This window comes from Mirounga leonina, unplaced genomic scaffold, assembly GCF_011800145.1.
Source record: "Mirounga leonina isolate KUSES-001 unplaced genomic scaffold, KU_Mleo_1.0 Mir_106, whole genome shotgun sequence".
NCBI classification, from domain to species: Eukaryota; Metazoa; Chordata; class Mammalia; order Carnivora; family Phocidae; genus Mirounga; species Mirounga leonina.
In genome coordinates this window covers 4,134,137-4,156,472 of record NW_023270232.1, presented here as the reverse complement: position 1 = coordinate 4,156,472, position 22,336 = coordinate 4,134,137, and the positions used below count along the sequence as shown (strand labels likewise).

The following is a 22,336-nucleotide window of genomic DNA, read 5'->3' as shown; positions in this document are numbered from 1 at the left end:
AATCACTACCCGCAACATGGGGCTCAAACTCAAGACTCCGAGATCAAGAGTTGAATGCTCCACTGACTGAGCCAGCCAGGTGCCCCAATAGAATTCTTTTTAATAGACTAGTAGTCCATTTAGATATCTACTTATTAAAAAATGCTTCTGGATATCTTTTTTTGGATGTTAATAAGTATCTACAATTTTAATTTCTGGGAAGAGATCAAAAGATTACTTGCATTCTAAAATTGTAAGTGAGGCTAGTGATTTACTTTTGTATTTGATCAAATTTTTGTTTGAAAATTTGGAAATGAATCTGAATTTGAATAATTTAATAATGGAAGTAGTGATTTGTTTATGAGAAGTCTGTACTTCAGAGTAGTGATTGACATTAATAGAATAAATAACACATTAATATATAGGATTAGAACTCAGGCCTTTATCAGTCTTCCTAATTAAAGTGTCCTAATGGAAATTTCCCCCCAAATTTAGTTTTAATAGTTTTTAAAATTTCTTTGGGGCACCTGGGTGGCTCAGTTGGTTGGGCATCTGCCTTCAGCTCAGGTCATGATCTCAGGGTCCTGGGATTGAGCTCCATGTCCGGCACCCTGCTCAGTGGGGAGCCTGCTTCTCCCTGTCCCTCTGACCCCCACACATGCTTGCGCTCTCTCTCTCAAATAAATAAATACAATCTTTAAAAAAAAATAATATTTGTTTCTTTTATTTAGCAATTTCCTTATGTAAACAAACTACACATGCATCTAGGTCAGTCTGGGAAACCTTCCTTTATCCTTTCAGAGTCCCTCATCTGCAGTGCAGTATCTGGTCCTTGAATATATTTCTCTTAATATTTTTTAGATTGCTGTAAGTTAATATAATTTGTGATAATTTAAAATATAATTTCCTATAATGTATGGCTGGGGTTTTTTATGTTTTTGCTAAAATATGTTTTATATTTTTACATGAGATATGTTTGTATAATTTGGACTTAGTATTTTAAGTAGGGTTAACTGCTAAACATAAATTATTATTTATGTAATTCCTCAGGCAAAATTATATCATGAATGATGGCATAGTAATCTTTTCTGTGATTGTCATGAAAATTTGAATTTAGTTTTCTCTGTTTTAATAGTATTTTTCTTCTAAACATTTTTCTAAAAATAGGAGTATTTTCTGCATTGCGTGCTGTTCCCCAGAAGGAGGGATACCTTGGATTATATAAAGGGAATGGTGCAATGATGATTCGAATCTTTCCCTATGGTGCAATCCAGTTTATGGCATTTGAGCATTATAAAACGGTACTTGAACTTTTATATTGTTTTCTTTTTTGTGTCCTTGAATATCATACTTAGTTGAAAGGCATTTGCTTTGGCCTTTAAAATTACTTTGGATGAATGGGTAAAGTAATGCCTTTTTGAAGGAGAAAGACTTGTGATAGCTTAAATTTTTAAGTGTAACTTGGTTTTGGAGTTATCTATTCTAGAATTGCTAGTCAATTTTGAGCACATTGTTTATGTACACACTTATGAGGAAGAGCCAAAATTAACTTCAAGTAAATAATAATAAATCCGTAAAATTTTAATAGCTTTTTAATGTGCTTTTTGTTTCTCAGTTGTAGGAAAGGAACGTTGTGGCTTTAGATTTTCTTACTAAATACAATAGTGAAATCATATGCTGAAAGTCTGTTCTTGGGTAATGCTATCAGTTAACAACTTCTCTTATCCTACTTATTGATTGACTTTCTCTTCTCTGTTGGACTGAAAGTTTATCCTCTCAAACATCTTAATATAGAAAATGGTTAAGTATGTTAAATTCCATAGGGTATCTTAAAAAGAAATGTAAGCAATGGGATGGGAACAACATTCTAAGCTCATCAGTCAGAATTGATGCCATCATTATATCAAGACTTCATTGTCTGTAGTAGCATTTTATTTGTACTATTGCCACTCACTCTTTAAGTATATGTAGTCGTCAATGTGCAACATAGTATATTTGGCAATTCTAAATTAAGATGGTAAAAGTGCAGAGCTAGAACAGAAGGCTACAGAGGAAATACCTTACCTACTCACCATGTGCTATAACTGCGTACCTTTATACAGTTGCACTTGTTTCATTTATGGTTAACACTAATTTTCTTCTTGCTAGTCCTGTAACTCTGTTTTGAAATTTCTTCATTATGAAACAGTGAAATGAGAAGTACTTAAAAATATTCCATTTAATTTGATGTTTTTGATTTCTAGTTAATTACTACAAAGCTGGGAGTTTCCGGTCATGTGCACAGATTAATGGCTGGATCCATGGCAGGTAAGAGGAGTGGACGGATGTATTTTATTTATTTTTTAAAATATTTTATTTATTTATTTGAGAGAGAGAGAGCATGAGAGAGAGAGAGCACAAGCAGAGGGGAGGGGCAGAATCCGAGGGAGAAGCAGACTCCCTGCTGAGCAGGGAACCTGATGCCAGACTCCATCCCAGGATGCCGGGATTGTGACCTAGGCCAAAGGCAGATGCTTAACCAACAGCCACCCAGACACCCAGAACCTTTATTTTACAGTGATCTCAAGACTGTTTTCTATATCAATACAGAGCTCTTTCTTATTTTTTCTAAAGACCTGATGTTAAATTCTAATCTATGAATGTATCATGATTTATTTAATCCAGTCTCCTATTGACTGGCATTTGGAATATTTTCAATTTTTGTTTCACAAGTAACACATTGTACTTGTGTTATTTTATTTGTAGAATAAATTTTGAGAAGGGAAATTACTTTATCAAGGGATATGTGCATTTGAATTTTGATAGGAATTGTCAAGCTGATCTTCATAATGCTTTTAATGACTTTTTCCCTTACATACCATACCAATACTGGGTCTTACGAAATTTTTAATATTTAGTAATTAATTATGAGTAAGGTTGATCAGCTTTCCAATGTTTGTGTGAGGCGAACGTGATAACCACTACACTACGGAAACGGGACTGCTTTCCAATGTTTATTGACCATTTGTGTTTCTTTCATTTTCAGTCTGAGTTGCTTCTATTTTTTAAATATCATTTTGCTTAAAAAATCTATAAAAAATTATTTTATGAATTTGGGAATTAGGCATTGCTTTTTTTCTGTCAGATATTGCTAATAGTTTATCAGTTTTAGATTTGTCTTTTAACCTTGTAATATTTTTTAAGAAGAGTCATTCAGAATTCTCACATACACCCGCACACCCAACCCCCACACCCCCACAACCCATAGAAGTTTTACATAGCTAATGCATTAGTCTTTTTGTTGTGCCTTCAAAATTTTGTGTTGTTTTTAGAAATGCCTTCTTCGTTCTAAGATAAAAACATTTTATCATGTTTTCTAAAATTTTATTTATTTTTATTTTTATTTTATTTATTTTTTAAAGATTTATGTATTTGACAGAGAGAGACACAGAGAGGGAACACAAGCAGGGGGAGTGGGAGAGGGAGAAGCAGGCTTTCCGTGGAACAGGGAGCCTGATGTGGGGCTCAATCCCAGGACTCTGGGATCATGACCTGAGCCGAAGGCCGACGTTTAATGACTGAGCCACCCAGGCACCCCTTTAATATTTATTTTTATATAAAAAATGAAGTAGGGATTGAATAAAATTTTTCTCCAAATGACTAGTCATTTATGCCAACATTGTTTACTCAATAACTTGCCTTTTTTTCTGATTTTAAGTACCACCTCTATCATATACTAAATTCAGTAATTTTATTTTTATTTTAAATTTAATTTATTTAAATTTAATTAACATATAATATTAGTTTCAGAGGTAGAGTTCAGTGATTTATTGGTTGTTTATAATACCCAGTGCTCATTACATCACATGCCCTCCATAATGCCCATCACCCAGTTACCCCATACCCCACCCCCCTCAGTAACTTTATTTAAGAGAAGAAGTAAAGATGTATACAGTGATATTTAGCAACAGAGATGTTCATTGCAGTTTTGTTTATCATACCAAAAGGTCATTTAAATATGTAGCTATAAAGGAGTGGTAAAAAAAATTCCATGTATCAGAATATCTAAAACCCTTGAGATCTGCGGTGTGGTTGGGGAGAGTGGAAGACAGATGTGTTGAGCATGTAGGCCCCAAAAGGAAACAAAAACCCTGGATAGATGTTGGAGACACTATGGCTATAGATAATCATCTGCCTTCCTGGTTATTGAGATGACAGGCTTGTTCTTAGATGACAGGTCTTAGAGACTTTCCAGATACAACTTCAGACTCTGAAACCAATGACTCTTCAGCCTTACCTTTCTACCTAGATATATAGTCCTCATTTATGGTTTTGCCTTATCCAGTGTTTATTTAGCTTTTCTTGACTACTTGATGCTGATCCAAGTTCAATAAGTAGTAACAATAACCAGGAATAATATTCAAAATATTTAGCAATACAACTGTAGAGGTACTAATAAATAGGACAGGTTCTGAAAGTTTCCAATTAACTCGTTAGTGATTGATGCATGAGTAGTATGTGGTGGTAGTGGTGGTGGGAGTTTTGGTAGGGGGAGAGGGCTACCAGAGTTTTGGGAGGGATGTTAGGGAGTTGGAACAACAGCTGTTTGCCAACTGGTATAGAAATATTTCCGTATGTTATACTGGCATGAAAGTGCTGGTGAGTAACATTAGCTAACAAGTATTGATTACTTACTATGTACCGTAGATAGACCTGAGCACTTGATATGTATCTTCAGGCACTTGACACATAGTCCACAGAAAAATACTGTGTGGAAAATGCTATGATTATCTTCATTTTATGGAAGAGAAATTTTAATAAGATTCTAAATTATAACAATTTTTTAAAAAAGATTTTATTTATTTATTTGACAGAGAGACAGCGAGAGAGGGAACACAAGCAGGGGGAGTGGGAGAGGGAGAAGCAGGCCTCCTGCTGAGCAGGGAGCCTGATGCAGGGCTTGATCCCAGGACCCTGGGATCATGACCCGAGCTGAAGGCAGACGCCTAATGACTGAACCACCCAGGGACCCCTAAATTATAACAATTTTTAAAAAGATTTTATTTATTTGAGAGAGAGAGAGTGCACAATCAGGGGGAGGAGCAAAGGGAGAGGGAGAGAGAGAAGCAGACTCCCTGCTGAACAGGGAGCCCAATGTGGGGCTGGATCCCAGGACCCTGAGATCATGACCTGAGCCGAAGGCAGATGCTTAACAAATTGAGCCACCCAGGCTCCCCCTAAATTATAAAATTTATGATTTTGTACATCACTTTTTAAATTTTCTTTTAAATTCAACTTTAGAAGTGACTGATCAAAATTCTTTCTTTGAACGTTGTAAGAAAGATTAAGTTGGATTATGAATATGAGTTAAATCCTGAAGACTTTGTGTTATTTCCTTTTCACGGCATTTGATTATTGAATAGCATTATTCATTCAAATTGTATTTCTAGTTTCATTTTTCTGAAATGACAGACATGTTAACATCAGGTTTTCAGTATATATTAGAAAACAATAATAACTAAAAGGAGCTTTAGTTATAAATTTTCATTTCTAGGAAAAAAAAGTTTTTAAAATTGCTAGCAATTACACATAAGACAAGTGCTTCCATTATTCAATGATTATATTTTTACTACCATGTTTAAGTAATTACAATTTACATTTTGTTTCTATGATTGTAAATAGTTGAAATGAATGTTCTAGTTAATTTTATTTACATCAGGTATCTTTGCTCCTGTACCTTCAGTGGCCTTTGAGTGTAAGTTTGGAAATTTTTATATTTGGCAAGGTAAAAAATGGTGTGTTTTTCACAATCATTTCAACAGAGCTTATTTTAATTATTATTATTATTTTAATTATTTTTATTTATTTATTTAAACAATTCCTTTTTTTTTTTTTTTTTAAGATTTTATTTATTTATTTGACAGAGAGAGAGACAGCGAGAGCAGGAACACAAGCAGGGGGAGTGGGAGAGGGAGAAGCAGGCTTCCCACTGAGCAGGGAGCCCGATGTGGGACTCGATCCCAGGACCCTGGGATCATGACCTGAGCCGAAGGCAGACGCTTAACGACTGAGCCACCCAGGCACCCCTATTATTATTTAAAGATTTTATTTATTTATTTGACAGAGAGAGACACAGCGAGAGAGGGAACACAAGCAGGGGGAATGGGAGAGGGAGAAGCAGGCTTCCCTTGGAGCAGGGAGCCCGATGTGGGGCTTGATCCCAGGACCCCGGGATCATGACCTGAGCCGAAGGCAGACGCTTAAAGACTGAGCCACCCAGGCGCTCCAACAGAGCTTATTTTAAAGCTTTTTTGAACTTCAGCATTTTCCCTCATCCTACACTATAGTCCAGTACATGTGGAACCTCAGTCAACCAGAAAAAGGAAAACGTAGGGACTGAGAATCAAGGTTTGTATTTAAGATAGGTCTTTCCTTCTGTATGTTTCAATTGTTTGACATCAGTCTTGGTCTGCCAGTTCTTATGGAACTAAGACTGATGGGATAAAGAGAAAAAAGAGGGAAGAGTTAGAAACTAGAAGTGATAAGCTGAGTTCTGCTTGCTGCCTTCTCTGGACTACTCCAGTTCGGTGTTTTGACTCAAGGCTGGGAGGTCAAATGTACAGAACACTTCCTGGATCCTGGATGGCTTCCATTACGTTACATTGACCGTGGGCAGATCATTTAAACCTTCCGTAATTCACTCTCCACTTGTTAAAATGGAGCTTGTGTTTGCCCAACTTTCTCTCTTTCTGAGTTGTGCTGAAGGTCAAAGAATTGCTATGAAAATAGTCTGAAAGATCTGAGGTCCTCCTGGGTTGCCCCTTAGAGGACCACTTTTTGAATCTATGTGGTTTCATCATTTAGAAGGGTGACTCCATGCCAGGTCTGATTAAGAGTGGCTGCTGCATGCTTGGCTAAAGCTTCTACTTATAATTCTACATCGGTATAGGTGACTCCTGGGACAAATATGGCTAAGGGATAAAATCAACAAGAAGCCCTCTTTGCCTGATGTCTAGCTTTAACAATATCATAATTAGGAGGAATTGCTGGCAAGTAGATGACTCATCCCAGGAGATATGGGCGTCCCTGAGTGCATTGTCCAATCCAGTCATAATGAAGGTGGGGCCATCTACTGTTTTCATAAATCCATAGCTAACCCCATGGAGTGGGGTATGCTATGGCTTTTATTTTATTTTAATTTTTTTACAGATTTATTTATTTATTTTAGAGAGAACACGAGTGGCAAAAGGAGAGGGGGAGAGAATCCCAAGTAGACTCCATGCTGAGCACAGAACCTGACACAGGGCTCGATCTCATAACTCTGAGATCATAACCTGAGCCGAAACCAGAGTTAGACTCTTAACCTACTGTGCCTCCCAGGTGCCCCTGCTCTGGCTTTTAAGGAGCAGTTTTGCCATCCCAGCCGCAGAATCGGTCAAGGTGATAGTTGAGTTACACAGTTGCTGGGGAGTCCATTCCATTGTCCAGCTGTTCAAATAATCCTATGCCCATGGGGTCCTTTTTTATTCCCACAGAGTAACAGGCACGAAGATTGTCTATATATACATGGGCTCTTGTGGCAATTTCTTTGAAGTTTACCTCAAAATATCTAGCTTAGGCAAACAATCAACATTTAAGGACAATTAATCAGAACTGGAGTCTAACATCCTCAAAGGTGTGTTATTGAAACATAATTTTTCTCCTTAAAATCATCCTCACTGGGGGGCGCCTGGGTGGTTCAGTTGTTAAGCATCTGCCTTTGGCTCAGGTCATGATCCCAGGGTCCTGGGATCGAGCCCCGCATCGAGCTCCCTGCTCAGAGGGAAGCCTGCTTCCCCCTCTCCCACTCCCTTTGCTTGTGTTCCCTCTCTCGCTGTGTCTCTCTCTGTCAAATAAATAAATAAAATCTATAAAAAAATAAAATAAAATCACCCTCATTGGGGCGCCTGGGTGGCTCAGTCATTAAGCTTCTGCCTTTGGCTCAGGTCATGATCCCAGGGTCCTGAGATCCAGTACTGCATTGGGCTCACTGCTCTACGGGAAGCCTGCTTCTCCCTCTCCCACTCCCCGTGCTTGTGTTCCCTCTCTCGCTGTGTCTCTCTCTGTCAAATAAATAAATAAAATCTTTAAAAAAAAAAATAAAATCACCCTCATTTCCATCAAAGATAGCCAAATGAAGACCAATTTGTAAAGCAAGTCCAGTTTTAACAAACTTGGCCTAATTATTTACATAAGCACAGCAAGAACAGTGATTGTGACTGAATTAGTTCTTTTATTTATTTTTTTAATTTTTTATTTTTTTAAAGATTTTATTTATTTATTTGACAGAGAGAGACACAGTGAGAGAGGAACACAAGCAGGGGGAGTGGAAGAGGGAGAGGCAAGACTTCCCACCGAGCGGGGAGCCCGATGCGGGGCTCGATCCCAGAATGCTGGGATCATGACCTGAGCCGAAGGCAGGCGCTTAACAACTGAGTCACCCAGGCGCCCCTGAATTAGTTCTTTTAAATCTGCTCTGCTGGAACTTTGCATAAGGAATTTTATTATATATATGGATATATATATATTAAAGTTTATTTATTTATTTACTTATTTATATAATCTCTACACCCAGTGTGGGCCTCGAACTCACAACCCTGACATCAAGAGTTGCATGCTGTTCCAACTGAGCCAGCCAGTCGCCCCTATAAGGAATTTTTTTTCGTATAAGGAATTTTATATTAAACTTTTAATAGCCTTGCAAGGCCAGAGGCCAAGTGAAATTCTTGCCATCAGATTTGCCTAAAATAGCTGTAAATTTAAGTGAATTCCTCTTCTCAGAGTCTCCCAAATATCCTGAGGTTTCTGCATCTTCCAGGAAATGACATTCTTTACTCACCTGATAAGATTGCTGGGAACTCTGTTAGCAAGATGTCAGGCCAGCATTTCCAGGGGGTTCTATTGGCTCCATAAAGTCAACCTTAGGTCTTTAAAGCTGTCTGGTCATATCTGAATCTATGCATGTCTTTCTCTAATGACCTTCCACTCAAAGTCTTGGCAAAGTAACCAATGTTTCCAATGGTGTCCTGTTAGAAGGGAACAGATTCTTACTGAACTTATGCAAATAATTAAAATTGCCATCAAAGAAAGAATACTCACTGAAAGTTTCTGAATTTTGGAGGGTTCAGGTAGGCAGTAAAGATAAATGTTTCAATTTGTTCACAAAGGAATATTTTATCATATTTCTGTAAGTCATAGATATCTTGAGAATAAGTTTCCTTAAATCTGGAAGAGCAAACATTAGAACCAGCAATGTTTCAAAGAAGAGTAATAAAAACTATTAATCATCTTTCTCAAATCATTTAGGCCCATGTTACTAATTCTTCTTCTGATTGAATGCAGCTTTTCCATTAGTTCCGGAAATTCTTTTTTTTTTTTTTTTTTATTAACATACAATGTATTATTTGTTTCAGGGGTACAGGTCTGTAATTCATCAGTCTTACAAAATTCACAGCACTCACCATAGCATATACCCACCCTCCCCAATGTCCATCACCCAGCCACCCCATCACTCCCACCCCCCAGTTCCAGAAATTCTTATCCAGTTTAGTTTTATGATTTTAAAGATGTCAGAAACCTGTATTTGTCAAAAAGTCCTTTTCATGAATCTCCTTGAAGATGAAACACATTTTCAAGAGCATCAGAACAATAATTATAAATAACAAAAGACTAGGGGTGCCTGGTCGGTTAAGCATCTGCCTTCAGCTCAGGTCATGATCCAGGGGTCCTGGGATTGAGCCCCACTTTGGGCTCCCTCCTCAGCAGGGAGTCTGCTTCTCCCTCTCCCTCTGCTCCATACCCTGCTTGTACTCTCTCTCTTTCTCAAATAAATAAATAAAATATTTTTTTTTAAAGAGAGATTTTTTAAAAGATCTTATTTATTTATTTGAGAGAGAGAATGAGAGAGAGCATGAGACGGGGGAGGGTCAGAGGGAGAACCAGACTCCGCACAGAGCAGGGAGCCCAATGTGGGACTCGATCCCAGGACTCCAGGATCATGACCCGAGCCGAAGGCAGTTGCTTAACTAACTGAGCCACCCAGGTGCCCAAATAAATAGAATGTTAAAAAAAATAACAAAAGACTAAAAGATGGCCATGGTTAAAGACTGGATGACAGTTCATTATAGTGCGGTTGACAAGGAAATGCAGTTATTTCTGTGACACACAACATTTCAATAACTAGAATGTCAAGTGATGACCTTATACCAGGACATGTTAAAACTTTAGGGATTTCAGGGATGCCTGGGTAGCTCAGTTGGTTAAGCGTCTGCCTTCGCTCAGGTCATGATCCCAGGGTCCTAGGATCGAGCACCGTGTCCAGCTCCCTGCTCAGCAGGGAGCTTGCTTCTCCCTCTCTCTGCTTGCTGCTCACCCTGCTTGTGTGCTCTCTCTCTCTGTCAAATGAATAAATAAATCTTTTTTAAAAAAATCTTTAAAAACGAACAAACAAAAAAACTTCAGGGATTTCATATAATTTCTAGAACACTTATAGCATTTACTCATACAATATAACCTAAGTAGGTTATCAACATTTGTTTGACAGTGTTTCCCATGTAACCTAACATGCCGAGTAAACAAGCCTAATTAGTCAAAACAACTTCATTTAGAATTTGAATCTTGGGAAGTTTGTTAAAAACCTCAGAAGGTTGTTTGTTTGGGTTTTTTTTTTTTTTTTTTAAAGATTTTATTTATTTATTTGAGAGAGAGAATGAGATAGAGCATGAGAGTGGGGAGGGTCAGAGGGAGAAGCAGACTCCCCACCGAGCAGGGAGGCCGACGTGGGACTCAATCCCAGGACTCCAGGATCATGACCTGAGCCGAAGGCAGTCGCCCAACCAACTGAGCCACCCAGGTGCCCTGTTTGGGTTTTTAAATATATTTATTATTTATTTTAGAGAGAGTGTGTGTGAGCATGAGTGGGAGGGGCAGGGGAGTGGGAGAGAGAATCCCAAGCAGGCTCTGTGTTGAGTGCAAAGTCCAACATGGGGCTCAGTCTCACGACCCTGAGATCAAGACCTAAGCGAAAAAGAAAAGTCAGACCCTTACTGACTGTGCCACCCAGGCATCCCCCACTTAGTTTTTAATTTAAGTAATCTCTACATTCAATATGAGGCTTAAACTCCCAACCCTGGGATCAAGAGTCAAACACTCCTCCGACTGAACAGCCAGACACCCCAAAAACCTCAGAAGGTTTTAAAGCAGTTGCCTTAACAAGATTACAAATTGTTATAAAACTAAGTATTTAATTATCTGTTTAACCAAGATGGCAATAAAAGATTCTATAGAAGGTTGTATAGTTATTAGCGAAACTTAGCTCCTTTAATATTGAGAATTTTTAATTTTCCTAAGTAATCAAAGACCTGATAATGACAAAATATAGAAACTGGTTTTTTGGGGCACTGGGTGGTTCAGTAAGTTGGGTGTCTGCCTTCAGCTCAGGTCATGATCCCAGGGTCCTGGGATTGATCCTCTCTGTCGGGCTCCCTCCTCAGTTGGGAGTCTGCTTCTCCCTCTCCCTCTGCCCCTTCTCTCTGCTTGTGTGCTCTCCCTCTCTCTCAAATGAATAAGTAAAATCTTAGAAAGAAACTGGTTTTTCTGGGCAGATAAAGAAAAGGAAAAAACCTTTTTACAATTTCTTATCAAGACCAGACCAACAATCCAAGAAAACTATCTTTTTAACAGAGAGAAAAGCCGAATCTCAGTCTTACACCAATGTACTTTTATTTATTTTTTTAAAGAGTGCACTTTTTAAATTTATTTTTTTAAAGTAAGCTCTATTCCCAACATGGGGCTTGAACTCACAGCCCTGGGTCAAGAGTCGCATGCTTTACTGACTGAGCTAGCCAGGTGCCCCTACCAATGCACTTTTAAAACTCATTCATTCCATGGGGTGCCTGGGTTGCTCAGTAGGTTAAGCTTCTGACTCTTGATTTCAGCTCAGGTAATGATCTCAGGGTTGTGAATCTAGCCCTGCATCCGCTCTGTGTTGGGCATGGAGCCAGCTTGAGATTCTCTCTCTCCCTTTCCCCTTGCCTCCTCCCCATCCCCCACCAGAAAAACAAAGAAATTAATTCATTCCAATCTTAGTCAGTCCTGAACATGCATAAAATTCTTTTCCAGAGATTCCCCTTCACAAACCTACAACTTTCTTTTTACATTCAAATTCAGTCATAAGCTTTCTTTCTCTAAATAAGAGAAATCTATTGTCTCTTGTAGGACAGTCTCATTGTAGGACAAAATTACGTTCCTTTCCCTCAACAAAAGTGTATTCCCATTCCTTGTACCATTTTATTTATTCATCCTACTTGCTCTTAACAATTACCCATGAAAATTTTGAGATAGACAAAATCGACCATTTTCAGTCATCTTTTTGCTGACAAACTGCAACAGAGATAACATGAATTTATTTGACCTTTTAGTAAACCTTGGTAGAATCAAAGTTTATGTTTAATACTGGTATCTCTAAAGACATGTCTATTTCAATTAATTTGTTCCCCACTGTCAGTTTTACCTGGGGCTCTGTGGGGAAATCTGAAGTGGGTGGTTTAAGTCCAGGGGAACCTCTGGGCCCCTTCATGTTGACTTGGGAGGTGCTTCAGTTTGCACCTCCTAAGGAGGTAGCTGAACAGCTTGGGGTACCTTTTGCTTCTTGATAGCAAGGGTAGGAGGAGCGGAAACCCATGGTGCTGGAGGTGCTGGGGGTGGAACAGGAGCTGGCTAGCCAGTGGTATGCAGGAGCTGGAGGAGAGGGGGGCAGAGGCAGAGGTGCAAGGGAGCCACTGCCAAGGCCAGAGACAGACTGAAAGTTTGGACTAACATTCCTTTACCTCTGTCTCCTGTCCTTCCTGCTTGCAAACCAGGCTTTTTTCTCTGGTTGTTTTTCAGCCCTCTGCACCATTTATTCAAAATCTGTCCTAATGGACTCTCTTTGGGAACAGAAGGAGTATTCCCTATCTTCCTAGGCAAAAGTTCAGAAAGAACACAGAAGAAACAAAATGATAATTAAATGAAACCAAAAGTACTTGTTAGTATTCATTCTTCCCCAAAAGTTAGGGGTTTCACTGGCTGAACCAAATGGCTTCTTAGTTTTTGGTTCTCCCCAAAAGTCAGAGCTTCAGCTGAACCAGATGGCTTCCCAGACAAGCTAAGAGAGCCAAACCAAAACCCCCTATTTGGAGGCAACCGATTGGGAGGAAGGAATTCAAGAGAGCCATTCAGTGGCCATCTTTCCTCGGAGCTTAACATATACATAGGCCAGGTGGTGTTACCGTAAGTATCATTTTCTTCTCACTCATAGGTTTGTAACTAAAAGTAGACCAGTCAGCCAATATTCTCCCTAGGGGGCCTTTGAAAGGGTTTAGAAATAGTACTTCCCATCTTGTACATACACTCACATACACACAAATTCCAACAGAGATCCTGCCAAATATGTACCCTAGCTTCCTGTTTACCTCTCATCGTTCCTCTTTCCGTCAGTACCTTCACAAATTTCAGTGGCCCCTGCCACAACTCCAGGCTATGCAAGCCTGAAGAAATAGGCTATGAAAACCTGACAAATGGTTCAAAAGAACCCAACAGCAGGGAACTAAAGAAGTACACGGTCCATATGCATTTAACCGGGGGGAACTTACCGGAAGCCAAATTTCTAGGGCCCATTACTTCTAATGTGTTTCTCTGTTTCATCAAAAGCAGTTAAGGCAATTGGTGCCAGTTATGGGCAAGCGAGAAAGAAAGTCCTCAGAATGAAACAGGTTTCAGCAGCTCCCTGTCTAGAGTCAGCTAGCCACAGGTAGCTGACTCCTGCCTATCACAGCCACTAGCTTGGGAAACAAACAGGGAGCCGTGGGGTGCTGCCACGGCTAACTGCTCTATATTGGGGAATCCTGAGGGGGCTGGATGAATCAGAAGTACAGCTACTGACTGGCTCACCAGAATTGTGGCTGGGGCTCAGGGGTGCAGGAGCACCTGGCTTTGTGGTTCCCAAACAGACCAGGTTCAGCCACTCGCTATGGAAAAAATCCAAAGGTAGAGAGGGGGATGGTGGTAAAATAAGAAAGGAATTTCTTTCTTTCTTTTTTTTTTTTTTAAGATTTTATTTATTTATTTGACAGAAACAGAGATAGCGAGAGCAGGAACGCAAGCCCCGGGAGTGGGAGAGGGAGAGCAGGCTTCCTGCCGAGGAGGGAACCCGATGTGGGACTCGATCCCAGGACCCTGGGATCATGACCTGAGCTGAAGGCAGATGCTTAACGACTGAGCCACCCAGGCGCCCAAAAGGAATTTATTTCTGTGAGGCCGTTACCTGGAATACAGTGGACTAACTTCTCAAAGACTGTCTCAAAGAGCTGAAAATACTTCTAGGTTGATATAAGGAAAATGTGGGACAAAGGTCGGTGGGTACATGCAAGTGGGCAGTAAAGTTCAGGTTGATCATTGTTGTGAGGTCAACCCCACGGGGTCTTGCTGGCTCAGGGCAGTTGTTACTGCTTGAGGGATGCTCACAGGATGCTTTGCAGCAAGTCTAAACCACTTGGTCTTTTGCCTGAGTTAAGAGGTAAGCTGGAAAGAAGAATTTAAGCAATTAGAAAGTACAGACTGAGGTCAAAATGGAAGTGGTTGAAGTCCTCTTTCATCTTCCCTCTACTGCCTCTGCCTTATAGTGTAAGTTCCTTTGTTAAGAAGTTCTTTATGCTTTTTGCTGGAGCAGAATAAAAAATTCATATTTGCCATATTTTCAGAATATGATCTCTGAAGTTTTAATGACCAAGAATTATCTGTCTTTGGTATTGTGGTTACAAATATAATTTGTAATCATAGGATTTTTGTATTTTATACAGTGATTATGAGGTAATGTTGAGCTCTTCAAAGCTTTGCAAATCAGCAAAATCTAATTGCTGATTAAAGTATGTTCTTGAGGGGCGCCTGGGTGGCTCAGTTGTTAAGCGTCTGCCTTTGGCTCAGGTCATGATCCCAGGGTCCTGGGATTGAGCCCCGCATCGGGCTCCCTACTCAGCGGGAAGCCTGCTTCTCCCTCTCCCATTCCCCCTGCTGTGTTCCCTCTCTCGCTGTCTCTTTCTCTCTGTCAAATAAATAAATGAAATATTTTTTAAAAAAAAAGTATGTTCTTGGGCTGCGACAATTCCTGGATTCTATACTATGGAGACGATAAGAGGGTGAGAATCTAGGGAAAAAGCAATCTCAGTCGGTTTGGATTCATCATTAAGTCCTCAGTTTCTTGACTAAGGGAGGAAAAGAGAAGTTTGCACATACACAAAAATTGCAGGCACATCTCAACTTGATTGAGTCTCGTTGCTTCCTGGTAGGTGAAGATATACTGCTTTCTGTATTGGATTGTGGTTGTAAAATGGGGAAGAAGAAAACTACCACCACCACTGTTTGAGGTAGGTAGTTTCTGATTTCCCTTAATTGCACTTGGAAGACTTTTTTGGCCTCTCTGTAAAGCAGTGCTAGTTAGAATAGTAAGGGAGAGATATGTGAGTATAGAAAAAAGGCCAAAATGGGAGACACTAGGTTTATGAATTGAAAAATCCCAGTCACCATGTGGATGACTGATATATATGTCAGTCTGATTACTAACAGTCAAGCTAAGTTCCCACTTTGTTACATATTCCTCTCCAATAAACCTCTGATTGTTTTTTTTCTTTTTATATTATTAACAAAATTTTTTTCTTTTTATTTGAATTCTTGATGTGCAGGAAGTGATTGAGAATGGAAGAATTTGGGTAAAAAGAGGAGACAAATGGGATTTGGTTCACAAAAGAAAGGGTCAAAAAATGAATAGCTTGAAAAAGACTGGGAGAATAATAATAGCTAACATTTAGATATAATATTTAGTATACATTAGGAATTATTTTAAGCATTTATTTACATATATTAACTCACTTAAGCTTCATAAAACCCTAATTTGGGTAATGACTTATTGTGAAATCCATTTTATAGATTCTGAAGCTGACACCCAGGTTAAGTAATTTGCTCAAGGTCACACAGCTAGTTAGTGGTGGAGTCTAATTTGAACTCAATCAGGCTCACTCTAGAGTCCATACTCCTAAGTTCTTTTGACAATTTGATCAGTTTTGATCATAAGTCAAAAATAAATAGTTTAAAAATAAAAAATAAATTAGTTGAAATGAGAAAAGTTCAAATCAGGAAAATAATGCTAGTACGGGATTACTTGACAGGTAGACCATACCCATGCTTAAGTCCCCAGCAAAGCACGGACTTTTGGTATTTTGAAAAAGCATTAATGTAGTCATTGTGAGGAAAATCAGAACTTAGTTGGATATCCTCAAACTTATTTTACAGTGTAATATTATTTTTAGTTTGAACAATGCAAGACATCAATCTTTTTCTGTAGTTAGGGTTTGTAGAAGTCTATTTCTAGCCCTGTAGAGGGCTTCATAGTTTTATGCTTAGAGTGAAGGGTAAAATATGATTATCAGAAGAATATTTCTTACCTCCCCTTCATTCCAAAAATAAGTAAACATTTAAAGTCACTAATTCGTTTTCAATATTTCAGAGTGCAAAATTATTAAGAATCCTCTGCTTGCATTCCAGGGTTTAAAATTACATTGAAATCATTAAGTTGTTTTTAGGAATATTGAAAAACAACAACAAAACTTGGTGATTTTTATATCCTTGTGTAACAAAATTCAACTGAGATAATTTGAGGATCAGATTGGCTTTTTCAACAATTCATGCTTTGGGCAGCATCCCATCTAGCAAGGAAATAGGTCTGGGGAGCTGCACAAAATGGAAAGCTTTTATAACCAGAAGGGGAAGAGAGAAAGAGTGGGCACCTTCCTGGAGAAGGTTGAAACTGCATTTAGTTAAGTATTAAGACTTGGTTTGGTGATAAGGGCTTAGCACAAGTGACTCCATTTTGGGCCTGTTGTTTCTTTTTTCTTTTTCTTTTTTTTTTAAACCTGTTGTTTCTTTTTTTTAAAGATTTTATTATTTATTATTTTTAAAAATTTTATTTATTTGACATAGAGAGCACAAGCAGGGGGAGCCGCAGAGAGAGAGACACACACACAGACTCCCCACTGAGCAGGGAGCCCAATTGGGGGCTCAATCCCAGGGCCCTGGGATCATGACCTGAGCCGAAGGTGGACACTTAACCAACTGAGCCACCCAGGCGCCCTCCCCTGTTGTTTCTTTTTGACAAATGCTAACAGGTTTTGTTTTTCTTTAGGAAGATTTGATTGATTTTTTAAATTTAAAAGAAATATATGAAAACATGGCAAAACAAACTGGCTAAAATATTGTGAAACTAGGTCACAAATTTAGCATTCCAGTAATCGTTGGCATTATTTTTCACCATTCTCTGATGTACAATTAAATTATGCCTGTTCCTCAGTCTGACTTATGTCTTGCCAATTCCTGTCTGACTCATGGTCTTGCAACTTTTAAGCTAATGCCCTGTGTACCTTTACCGATTTCTGAACATATGCATTTTCTTTTTTTTTTTTTTTTAAGATTTTATTTATTTGCAAGAGAGACAATGAGAGACAGAGCACATGAGAGGGGGGAGGGTCAGAGGGAGAAGCAGACTCCCTGCTGAGCAGGGAGCCTGATGTGGGACTTGATCCTGGGACTCCAGGATCATGACCTGAGCCGAAGGCAGTTGCTTAACCAACTGAGCCACCCAGGCGCCCGAACATATGCATTTTCTACCAATTTATCATGTGCCACTTTGTTAACTCACAATTATTTCATGTTAAGCCACCTGACGCCAGTAAGAAGTCAACTAGAAGACTTGGAACATGTAAGAAGGGAAGAAGAAATGGAGTCAGTGGGAGCAAATGGGATAGGCAAGACCAAAGTGATCCAGATTAGGGAAGAGAAAAAAATAGGAGCTGTAAAAATTAATAGCAGTTGTAAAAATAAAATGGATAGTGATGAATTGGGAAAATCCTAGCAAAATCTGGATTTTATTTATTTATTTATTTATCTATTAAAAGATTTTACTTTATTTATTTGTTTGACAGAGAGAGAGACAGCGAGAGAAGGAACACAAGCAGGAGGAGTGGAAGAGGGAGAAGCAGGCTTCCCACAGAGCAGGGAGCCCGATGCGGGGCTAGATTCCAGGACCGTGGGATCGTGACCTGAGCCGAAGGCAGATGCTTAACGACTCAGCCACCCAGGCGCCCCTGCAAAATCTGAACTTTAACCAAGTTATGTTGTGTCAGCACAATCAAGCCCTAAAATGGTCAGCCTTTTGATTCTCTTCATTACACTTCTTAATGTGAAACATTCCATTAAAGATGGAATTGTTTTATAGATAATCTCTCCTAATTTTATTTTCTAAAAATTTCCCTTGCAAAATCTTTAGGACAGCCTGTAAAAAAAATTAAGCCAACTTTCAAAACATGTAGTTTTTTTTGTTTTTTTAAAGATTTTATTTATTTATTTGACAGAGAGATACACAGTGAGGGAGGGAACACAAACAGGGGGAGTGGGAGAGGGAGAAGCAGGCTTCCCATGGAGCAGGGAGCCCAGCCCCATGTGGGGCTCGATCCCAGGGCCCTGGGTTCATGACCTGAGCCAAAGGCAGATGCTTAACAATTGAGCCACCTAGGCGCCCCTCAATGTTATTGCCAAACCTTGTCTCAGGAACATCACCTTTGTACTGTATTAATTTAGATTCAGCTTAAAAGAAGCCATTTAGAAAAGTCACTGCGTTGACTGCCATACCTGGCTGGTTTGAATACCATTAGAAGTTTGAAAATGAATAGATTGAAAACAAATAGCACAGAGGCACCTGGGTGGCTCCGTCTGTTAAGCGTCTGCCTTCGGCTCAGGTCATGATCCCAGGATCCTGGGATCAAGCCCCGCATCGGGCTCCCTGCTCAGTGGGAAGCCTGCTTCTCCCTCTCCCACTCCCCCTGCTTGTGTTCCCTCTCTCACTGTGTCTTTCTCTGTCAAATAAATAAATAAAATCTTAAAAAAAAAACAAAAAACAAATAGCACAGATAAAGAGCTCACAAATCAAACTGGCTGCAGTGGAGAATTGACAGTTCTAATCACTAGACTGATGGAATTTCTGAAATAAAAAATTAAGTTTAGAAATTACTAAGCAAATGTTTAATAAGGAAACAAAATGACAGGAAAGCAACGTATGTCTGGGTTGAGCCAGAAAACTTTGTTTTGAATCCTACTCTGTGATACAGAAAACTGTGAATTTGGTCAAGTTACTTAACTACTTTGAACCTCAATATTCTCAAATTTAAAGCAGTAATAATAATATCCATCTTTTACCTTGTAGGATTGTTGGTGGTGTTTGGCATGTGAGGATTAAAGGTGGTATTTGTAAGGTGCCTGATATGGTGTGCTTGGCACATAGTCTTTATTGCTATGGGCAAACTAAAGAATGGAAGGTTTAAAGTATCACAGCTATACCACAGATACGCTAATCATAAGTCAGCCTTTTCTTCTGTCAGTCAAAGCTGTTCTGACCATCATTAGGCTAATCTTGATCCAAAGTATTGCTTGTATTTAAAATTAAATTCCATTACTTCACATATTATTTAAACTGACTTTCCCTTCATTGACTAAAGGAATTTAGTTTTTGTCATTCTCGAAGGAAAACAAAAGAGTTGCATGTGTTTTTTTTGTTTTTTTTAAAGATTTTATTTATTTATTTGAGAGAGAGAGAATGAGAGAGAGCAAGCACATGAGAGGGGGGAGGGTCAGAGGGAGAAGCAGACTCCCTGCCAAGCAGGGAGCCCGATGCGGGACTCGATCCCGGGACTCCAGGATCATGACCTGAGCCGAAGGCAGTCGCTTAACCAACTGAGCCACCCAGGCGCCCGAGTTGCATGTGTTTGCACTGAAGTATTACCTGTATATTAGCTGTCTAGGTTTTTAGCTCAGATAATGTTATAACTACCCAGGTAGAGATGCTATGAAAGATACCTAGATAATAACATAAGAACATTCTTTTCCACCTCCTGTACAAGGGATGGCAAACTGATGTAGACTTTTTCAGGGAGTCGTGGAAGCTCTGAAAGTTAGTATAGATTTAGGTCTGGGCTGATAAAAATGGATGCAAAATTACAGTAGCATTTGCTAAGTAAATGGGGTAAGATACCTCAGGTCTAATAAATAAAATTAAACAGACAGAAAAAAAAATTTTTAAAGTTAAATTAGGCCAAGAGAATGGAAATCACTGTTTGTTTGTTTGTTTGTTTTATGCGAGAGAGTGCACCCATGTGGGAGAGGGAGGGAGAAAATCTTAATCAGGCTCCAGGCCCAGAGTGGAGCCTGGCTCGGGGGCTCTAATTCACAACCCTGAGATCATGACCTGAGCAGAAATCAAGAGTCAGATGCTTAACCAACTGAGCCACCCAGGAGCTCCTAGAATGGAAATCATTTTACTTATTAAAATTAATTAGTTACTTATTTATTTTTAAGATGTTATTTATTTATTTGAGAGAAAGAGCATGAACAGAGGAGAGGGGCAAAGGGAGAGGGAGGAGAAGCAGACTCCCCACTGAACAGGGAGCTCAATTCAGGGCTCAATCCCAGGACCCTGAGATCATGACAGGAGCCAAAGGCAGGTGCTTAACTGATTGAGCCACCTAGGCACCCAAATTTATCATGTTTAAAAGGTAGTGTTAAAAGCCTACATGGGGCACCTGGGTGGCTCAGTCAGTTAAGCGTCTGCCTTCGGCTCCGGTCATGATCCCAGGGTCGTGGGATCGAGCCTCGCCTTGGGCTCCCTGCTTGGCGGGAAGCCTGCTTCTCCCTCTGCCTGCTGCCCCTGCTTGTGCTCTCTCTCTCTCTCAAATAAATTTTTTAAAAAATAAAGGAAAAAAAATGTAATGAGGATGAAGATTCATCAAAGAAGCTATATGTGTTGGTTACCTATATACAAAATAGGTAACCATTTTCAAAAATCTGGCACCACTTTGAAAAATCTATACAATGTGGATGAGAACTGACAGCTGAGTGTCAAATAAAGTTACAAAACCACCAAAAAAAAAAAGGAGGAAAAAAAGAAAAAGTCATATAAGAAACAAGCCAGAATAACAGCGAGGATGCTTTTTGTCCATTAAATGTTGGGAAAATTATCCAATAATTGAATATTCTAATTGTCTAATTGTCTAATGCTCCTGAGCAGTCAGGAAAATAGGACTTTTGTTCTAATGGCTGACATTACAAATTGACACAGTTTTTCTGGAAGACGATTTGTATTAATAGCCTTAGTCTTTGACCTAATAATTCTATTTTAGGAATTTATCTATAATGAAAATGGTACACAAAAATATTTAGTTATAAGGTCATTCACCAAAGCATTTTTCGCTATTACAATATCATATAGCAAATAATGGAGCATATAGCAAATTAGGTTAGACAACCTAAATGTCTAAGAGGATTGTTTTTTTTTTAAAGATTTTATTTATTTATTTGACAGAGAGAGACACAGTGAGAGAGGGAACACAAGCAGGGGGAGTGGGAGAGGGAGAAGCAGGCTTCCCGCAGAGCAGGGAGCCTGATGCGGGGCTCGATCCCAGGGCCCTGGGATCATGACCTGAGCTGAAGGCAGACGCTTAACGACTGAGCCACCCAGGTGCCCCTAAGAGGATTGTTTTAATTAATTAAGGTACATCCAGGGGTGCCTGGGTGGCTCAGTCAGTTAAGCGCCTGCCTTTGGCTTAGGTCATGATCCCACGGTCCTGGGATCAAGTCCCACATCGGGCTCCCTGCTCAGTAGGGAGTCCACTTCTCCTTCTCCCTCTGCAGCTCACCCTGTTTGTGTTCTCTCTCTCTTCTCTCTCTGTCTGTCAAAGAAAAAAAAAAGGTACATCCAGATAATATTGAATTTGTTTTTTATTTTGTAGTAATCTCCACATCCAATGTGGGGCTTGAACTCATGACCCCAAGGTTAAGAGGTGAATACTATACTGACTGAGCCAGCCAGCCGCCCCAGAATTACATTATCACATTTTATTTTATTTTATTTTTAAGATTTTATTTATTTGACAGAGAGAGACACAGCGAGAGAGGGAACACAAGCAGAGGGACTGGTAGAGGGAGAAGCAGGCTTCCCACGGAGCAGGGAGCCCGATGCGGGGCTCGATCCCAGGACCCTGGGATCATGACCTGAGCTGAAGGTAGGCGCTTAACGACTGAGCCACCCAGGCGCCCCTATTATCACATTTTAAATGTGTGTTTACATATGTGTAAATACACATGTATAAAGATTTGAGATATTATATATTTAAGTGATTATTACTGGTGGATGAATATGTATATGTTTAATTTATTATCTATTTGGTCTAATTTTTCTACATTGGATGTACATTTCTTTGGTATT

General features: G+C 39.4%; 1 protein-coding gene across 2 annotated transcripts in view; it reads left to right on the top strand.

Moving 5' to 3' along the window:
- LOC118017998 (graves disease carrier protein) overlaps positions 1–22,336 on the top strand; it is a 49,281-nt gene that overhangs the window by 12,032 nt on the left and 14,913 nt on the right. Inside the window, exons 3-4 of one of the 2 annotated variants that reach the window (XM_035016421.1) lie at positions 1,147–1,280; positions 2,223–2,286. In XM_035016421.1, the coding sequence (XP_034872312.1) occupies positions 1,147–1,280; positions 2,223–2,286 (198 nt within the window). Of the gene's footprint in view, positions 1–1,146; positions 1,281–2,222; positions 2,287–18,104; positions 18,227–22,336 lie in introns of those variants that run through there. The other variant, XM_035016430.1, reaches the window with a different exon arrangement.